The following is a 7,249-nucleotide window of genomic DNA, read 5'->3' as shown; positions in this document are numbered from 1 at the left end:
CACAGACCAAATCCTCCCAAAGATAAAATTACGGGGAAAGCTAGTTGTAAAATTTCCGCAGAATTTTGCTCATAATAAATCGATACCGTTGACATCTCGCCTGGAAATTTCCAAAATTCCAAGAAAGTAATTAACGAGTCATCTACTACGATAACGAGTTGCACGGAAATTTTAATTACCTCTTAAACTTTCACCTTATTAGACGGCGCCTTAAATAAGACTTGTTGCTTACACAAGGTCCTATCTATCAGAATGTATCTTTGGAAATTAAACTTTGTATAAACGCGTTAAAGTTGCATTTCGTTTAGCGTAATGGAGGAAAATAAGATCATACGAAATTTAAGTGGTATAAAATTTATTCGCAAGTTCAAGCAGCCTTTTTGCGTTGCAGTTCATAGAAGGCGGTAATAAGGGTTCTTCTGTATTCTGTGGGGTCTACTTTGGTACATCTAAATAAATTTTCTTCCTCGCGTTTTGCCACGGCTCATGGGAGCCTGGGGTCCGCTTGATAACTACTCCCAAGAATTGATGTAGGCACCACCTGACCTTCCAACCCAGACGGTAAACTAGGCCTTATTGGGATTAGTCCGGTTTCCTCACGATGTTTTCCTTCACCGAAAATAGACTGGTAAATAACAAATGATATTACGTAAAAAAAATCCATGCTGAAAAACTCATTGGTACGAGCCGGAGTTTGAATCCGCGACCTCCGGATTGAAAGTTGCACGCTCTTACCGCTAGCCACCAGCTTCTAGGTCAAAATTGTCAAAAATGATATAAGGTAAGGTCCATACATCCCGTATGACGAATAGTTTATTTGGCTCAAAGTAAGACAAAAATATGAGGACTCCACATACAAGTGTTTGTCTTGCGGATGATATTAGTCTTACCTAGGGTTGCCAACCGTACTATATTATATATAGTATTGTACTATATTTTGGCTCTCTGTACTATATACTTTTGGAAAAATATATAGTACGCTAAAATACTATATTTCCGATTAAACGTATATTACACTCATGTTTAGTATTTTATCTAAAAGTACTACATAGATTTTTTTGAAATGTACTATATTTTTGATGCCTTATTCTGGAAAATACTATATATCCACCAAAAAAAGGTTGGCAACCCTAGTCTTAGGGTTTCTAAGGTCGGACTCGCCCACTGAGGGTTCCTTACTTTTTAGTATTTGTTGTTAAAGCGACCACAGAAATACCCTCGGTTCATGAGATACAGCCTGGTGACAGACAGACGGACAGTGGAGTCTTAGTAATAGGGTCCCGTTTTTACCTATTGGGTACGGAACCCTAAAAACACATAAAATTATGAAACAAGAAAAAGCATTTGTTACATGTAATGTAACGTAGTAGGATGTGGCATAAACGACGCTTTGCATTTATTTTGTTTTGTGTCCTAACTCCTATAATACCGGTAGGTATGTTGAAAATAAAACCATATACACCGTGTTTTTTTTGTTTTCCGTTAATTTCAAGGGTGCATTCCTGAGCTTAAATCAAGTAACTTTCTCAAAGACACCGATATTCTAATTAACTCCATTTCGGAGATAATCAATATTTTATTTTTTTCCTATAAGGCCTCTACAAGCGTGTACACTTGCCTTAGGGCCGGTTTACATATTGATTAGTGTTTAGAATGAGTTCATACATTTGCTACTAAACTTAAGTACAATCTCGGTCGATCGATGTTCGAAATGACATTCATATGTCACAGATTTCAATTGTTTGGTTGACTTAAATGTAATGCCCGTCTTACAACAACGCTACATGCTACATTTAATTACTTTTGAAACTTAATTTTTTTTTTTTAAAAAGCATAAATATTTTTTTTTTGAAAATTAACTATGCCATTTAGTTCTCTTAAACGTACTTAACCATACCCCGAAGTTAACGGAATTCAATAAAAACACGGTGTATACATAGATGCGACAGTGTTAATTGGGACCGTCGCGCGTCGAAATACTATAATTCTTACACATATAGGTATATATGTATAATAAAGCGAAATAGGAATACCATAATGTGTGCCGTATTTCAATTTCCCGGTACAGAGTTCACTTAAATGCTAAATTAGCACTTTTGCGTTGATGTTAGTTACAAATAAGAAATACCAATGTGCTAAAACTGGCATTAGGTACTTATGTCACGTACCTACTATGTTGCTGTTTACAAAACAATAATCATCAAGCAATTACTACAACCGAATCTGAAAAAATATCGGTTAAATTTTGAATCTTTCGTTTAGTTTAGAATTTTTTATCACACTTGATCGAAAAATACCGTATTCCATGCAAGTGTAATGGAGGACAAAAGGTCTATATTGTTCCCGTGGGAGTTATGGATTGTAAAAAAAAGCTATTTCTTCCTAGGGTTATACCTAAGTAATTGCACATTGTGCAACATGGGGCGTAAGTTGAATATTGCAAACGAGAGTAAGTTAAATCGCGACGGCTTGAGTTAAAGAGCGATTTAAAGACTCGAGTTTGCAATATTATTACGCCCCGAGTTACACACAATGTTTTTCATCACACTTGCAATACAAAAATTAAGTATAACGACAAAAAACTGTTAATTATGGCACTAGAAACTTCATAACTCCCTAGGGAGAACGCTTTTTCTATAACTCCCGCTAAACCTGCATGCAATTCCACATTTACTGAGCGATGATGAAAAATACTTTGTTTAAAGTTAAGGTATAAAGGAGTTTTACCTATTAAAATAAATGTATAAGGGACATACCTATGTCGTGTTGAAGAATTGTCATAATAAAATATTTGATAAATGTAAAAAAAAAAAATATTAAAATACCGGCGTTTATTATTGATTAATTTAATAGGCGTTTAAAATATTTTTACACAATTTTCAATTGTAACTGAATGTCGGCGAGTCTGTGCCTTCGATGCCTACACTGCTAAAAAAATTGCAATAGGTTAGGTAAGAACCAGGGATGTTGCGGATGCAGATTTTTTGACATCCGCGGATGCGGATGCGAATATCCGCAACATCCCTGGTAAGTGGTAACCTACCTATGGAGAATGAATGTTTGAAATGTCACCGCATTTAAGAATGATTTTGCTTAAAATTTAATTTTTTGTTCCCAAGTGTAGTGAAAAACATTGTGTGTAACTCCGGGGACAGGAATATTGTTACTCGAGTCTTTAATACATTCCAGCCTACGGCTGTCGTGAATATAATAGATTCGTACAATATTCAACTTATATCCTCTAGCCGCCCATACGTCAAACCTTACCAAGCAAAATGAAATTTTATTTTGTCAAAACAAAGTTCAAATTGGACTGGAACAGGAAACCTTTTTATAGGTCTCTGGGCGGCTAGAGGATATACTCCCCACGTTGCACAATGTACTATAAGGCCTGTTCCTTCGAAGGAGTATTAAGTATTACATTTGACTATGTTTATTACTTAACACCATTAAAAAACTTTTCATTAAAAACAAAATGTTAAGACACCTGACGTATATTGCTGGTTTATTTACTATCAGCCCACTTATTATCATTTTGCCATGACTGTCCAAAATTGCAATAATAAGTTAGTAAACCTTTGCACTTAGTAAATAAAATCTATTTTCGTAAAACAAATCCCACCAAAAACATAAATGTAAAAAAGGAGAGCCAAGTTCAATACAAAAATTATGCTTGGCTGTGGGGCTCGCCGCAAAAAGAATGGAGATCTAAATGAGTGCCACTGCCAAGTTCTATGCAAAATCCAAATATGTATATATAGAAACAAAATAACATTATAAACAAGTATTAAACTCTATTTCTTTGCTTTATTGGATACCTATAACAATTGCTGTTATTTAAAAAAATGTGAGATCTTAAAGTAGGTTAGATTTGACTTGGCCAGTTTTCATTATATCAATCATTTTATATATATTGTAATTCTGATAAAACCTGGCCAAGCCAAATCTAACCTACTTTAAGATCTCACATTTTTTTAAATAACAGCAATTGTTATAGGTATCCAATAAAGCAAAGAAATAGAGTTTAATACTTGTTTATAATGTTATTTTGTTTCTATATATACATATTTGGATTTTGCATAGAACTTGGCAGTGGCACTCATTTAGATCTCCATTCTTTTTGCGGCGAGCCCCACAGCCAAGCATAATTTTTGTATTGAACTTGGCTCTCCTTTTTTACATTTATGTTTTTGGTGGGATATCAATACTTTTTGTAAAGAAAACTAGGCAGGTATTGAGATTTAATGTTTTTTCTTGTGTTTCCGCTGTATGGTTTTTACTTCTGTTCTTTGTATAATTATGTGGTGCCGCGCGCCGCCGACGACACACCGTTGGCCGGTTGTTTAGAGCGTATTACAAGTTTTTTGTATGGGGACACCACTTATTTTTTGACTAAACTTTATTTTAATATAGCAAATATAATAATACATATATTGGGGTAGTTTCAAATATCTGCTTGTAACGGTTCCAACGCTACAGTAAAAAAATATTTTTTTTGTATGGGGACCCCCCTATTTTTTAACTTTTTTTTTATTTTTAGATTTTTTCCTACGCTTACACACAATAACCGCGCTGGATTCTAAATTTCATCCTTCTAGGTCATCTGGAAGTAGGTTAGGTTTAGGTACTTATATGTCAGTCCCAATAAAAAATGGTTTTTTTGTATGGGGACCCCCCCTATTTTTAAACTTTATTTTATTTTTAGATTTTTTCCTACGGTTAAACACAATAACCGAGCTGGATTCCAAATTTCATCCTTCTAGGTCATCTGGAAGTAGGTTAGGTTTAGGTACTTATATGTCAGTCCCAATAAAAAATGGTTTTTTTGTATGGGGACCCCCCCTATTTTTTAACTTTATTTTATTTTTAGATTTTTTCCTACGGTTACACACAATAACCAAGCTGGATTCCAAATTTCATCCTTCTAGGTCATCTGGAAGTAGGTTAGGTTTAGGTACTATAAGTCATAAGTCAGTCTTAAAATTTACGACTTTTTGACCTTCATACCTTTATAACCGTTTGAGCTAGCTTCATGAAATTTGGGCTTCTAGATATCCTTATGGATATAATTAAACACACGTAGTTTTATGTGTTTACGTCAAAGATGTTTTGAGTTATAGAAGGGTCAAAAGTGGCACCAAGTGGTTCGTGTAATATTACACTCGGCGCTGGCTAGCCAGTTCCTTTGCTTGAACTTGGCTTGACACGCTGCCGCGTGTCTAGATCCACTCGCCAACTTGGGAATACCGGGAGGAGCGGGAAGCCAATTCGCACAGCGACTGAATGAAACGGAATATATCTCCCTCTCGCTTCATTTCGGAAGCGCTCGGCGCTTCGGCTATTTCCGTATATCGTTCACTCATTTCGGCGTTATCGCAACGGCTGCGCGCATGCCCACTTTCTTTGACCGTCAGTACGCATGCGCGATCAGTGTCAACCGGCGCCGCGGTAGCCCTCGTCATAATTATAACCTCAATTTAACAAAATATTTACAGTGGAATTTTGTACAGTTTCCGTGCAAAATGGCTCAAATGGACGCTTTAAGCAAAGTCGGTATCATCGGTTTGGTGTTGCTTGCGATATGGCTAGTGAAGTTCTTGTTCAATGTGATTTTCACCTATGTTATTGGTCCAGCAGTGAATAAAGTGGACTTTAAATCGAAAGGGAAATGGGCACGTAAGTTGATGAATATTGAATTTAAACTAGCTATTGTATAATTTGCATGTTACTTGTTTAATTCGATATTGTGTTGGTCATTCTGATCATATTTCGCTGTGTCAGTCACTCGGACATTCGCTGAACGGCCTGCTCAAGAGTTTTGATCATGAAAGGAGAAAGTAAAAGAGAAATTATGAATGCTGAATGAATATGTTAGAATTAGACCAAGATAAGTCTGCTACAGTGTTGATAGCACACGCAGTTCAAGTGTTATTTTAAACATCTAGCTTCTATGAAATTATGACGTAGGTATAAACATTGCAGTAAGTACCTACGTGTGCTATCAAAATCGTTGCAGACTTGTCTTGGACTAACTCTAATGGTTCATTCAAACTTTAGAGATATTGAGCTTTATAGAGTACCTATTTCGACTGAGGTTTTCTATGTAAGTATGTAAGTATTAGTCGTATGTATAACCTATCGATGTTGCAATAACAAAATTTTATCAATGCCAATTATGTTTCAATAATTTAATGTTACCAGTAGATAGGTAAGGGGCTGTCCATAAATTACGTCATCGATTTTTGATCCCCCCCCTAAAATCATCCAAAAATCATCATCCAATGACCCCGTTTCCTCCTACGTCATACCACCATCATCCGATGTGCAGACGGCCCCCTAATTTGAAATGACGTAATTTATGAATAGCCCCTAAGTACCCGGGCCGATTTACCGATTAATTATCGGCAAATATCGATAACATTTCATTCTGGTCGGAATAGATACCTACCAAATCACAACTCGTCCCAAAAATTAGGAAAATAAAATAAAAAAATAAATTTCCATTGACTTACGTAAATCATAAAATTCCATAGGTAGGTACCTACGTTTTCTTAGGACAATGAAATTGAGCTTATATCGTACAGAATAGAGAACCCTATCTATCCACCAAATTTTATCGAAATTCGACGAAAAAACAGCAACTTACATAATTAAAATCGGTTCACCTACTATTTTATTCCCTTTGATCTGATTTGGTGTAATGCAACCCAAAGCTACTCAGGTAAGTGCTCTCGAGGATGCACTGTGTTGGCGATGAGTGACCTGAATTTCTCCGTTTCTCTGTCAACACAGTGTGCATATTCCAGCTGCACTGTACAGTTAACGCATTCTCCGCCAGGGGGCGTGGCCTAGGAACAAACTTGTATGGCGGTGAACGCACATGTGCGTCGGGGGCAGTGAATGTGTTAAAACTGTTAAAAGCGTCCTTATTCTGAGGCTCTGCGGAGTCGCACCTACAAAATAACCTTCGCGACAACACAATGGCTATATACGAATGTATCCTTGCGAAATTATAAGATACGAGTAGGTGCAGAAATAGCCTTCGTACCTTGCCCGTGAAACCTGACTTTCCACTTCCAGTCGGGTTTTACACAGGGTATTACCACTTAACAGAGGCGGCGCGTCAAACATATCCATAGGCAAGCCGGGGCTAATTTGGCTTACATATTTCCTTTACAACTCTGCTCAAACGTCCAAAAACAGGCAAGCCGGTGGGAATCGGCTTTTATGGACGCGCCGCCACTGCCAC

At 36.6% G+C, this 7,249-nt stretch overlaps 1 protein-coding gene across 1 annotated transcript in view; it reads left to right on the top strand.

Annotated features, from left to right (window-relative positions):
* Positions 1-5,378: 5,378 nt before the first annotated feature.
* The window catches only part of LOC134674541 (very-long-chain 3-oxoacyl-CoA reductase), a 57,164-nt gene continuing 55,293 nt past the window's right edge, over positions 5,379-7,249 (top strand). Inside the window, exon 1 of the mRNA XM_063532648.1 lies at positions 5,379-5,676. Within this exon, the coding sequence (XP_063388718.1) occupies positions 5,391-5,676 (286 nt within the window). The 5' untranslated portion in view covers positions 5,379-5,390. The remainder of the gene's footprint in view (positions 5,677-7,249) is intronic.

Source organism: Cydia fagiglandana, chromosome 20, assembly GCF_963556715.1.
Source record: "Cydia fagiglandana chromosome 20, ilCydFagi1.1, whole genome shotgun sequence".
Classification (NCBI taxonomy): Eukaryota; Metazoa; Arthropoda; class Insecta; order Lepidoptera; family Tortricidae; genus Cydia; species Cydia fagiglandana.
Note: the sequence above shows the minus strand (reverse complement) of the source record. Positions and strands in the feature narration are given on the sequence as shown.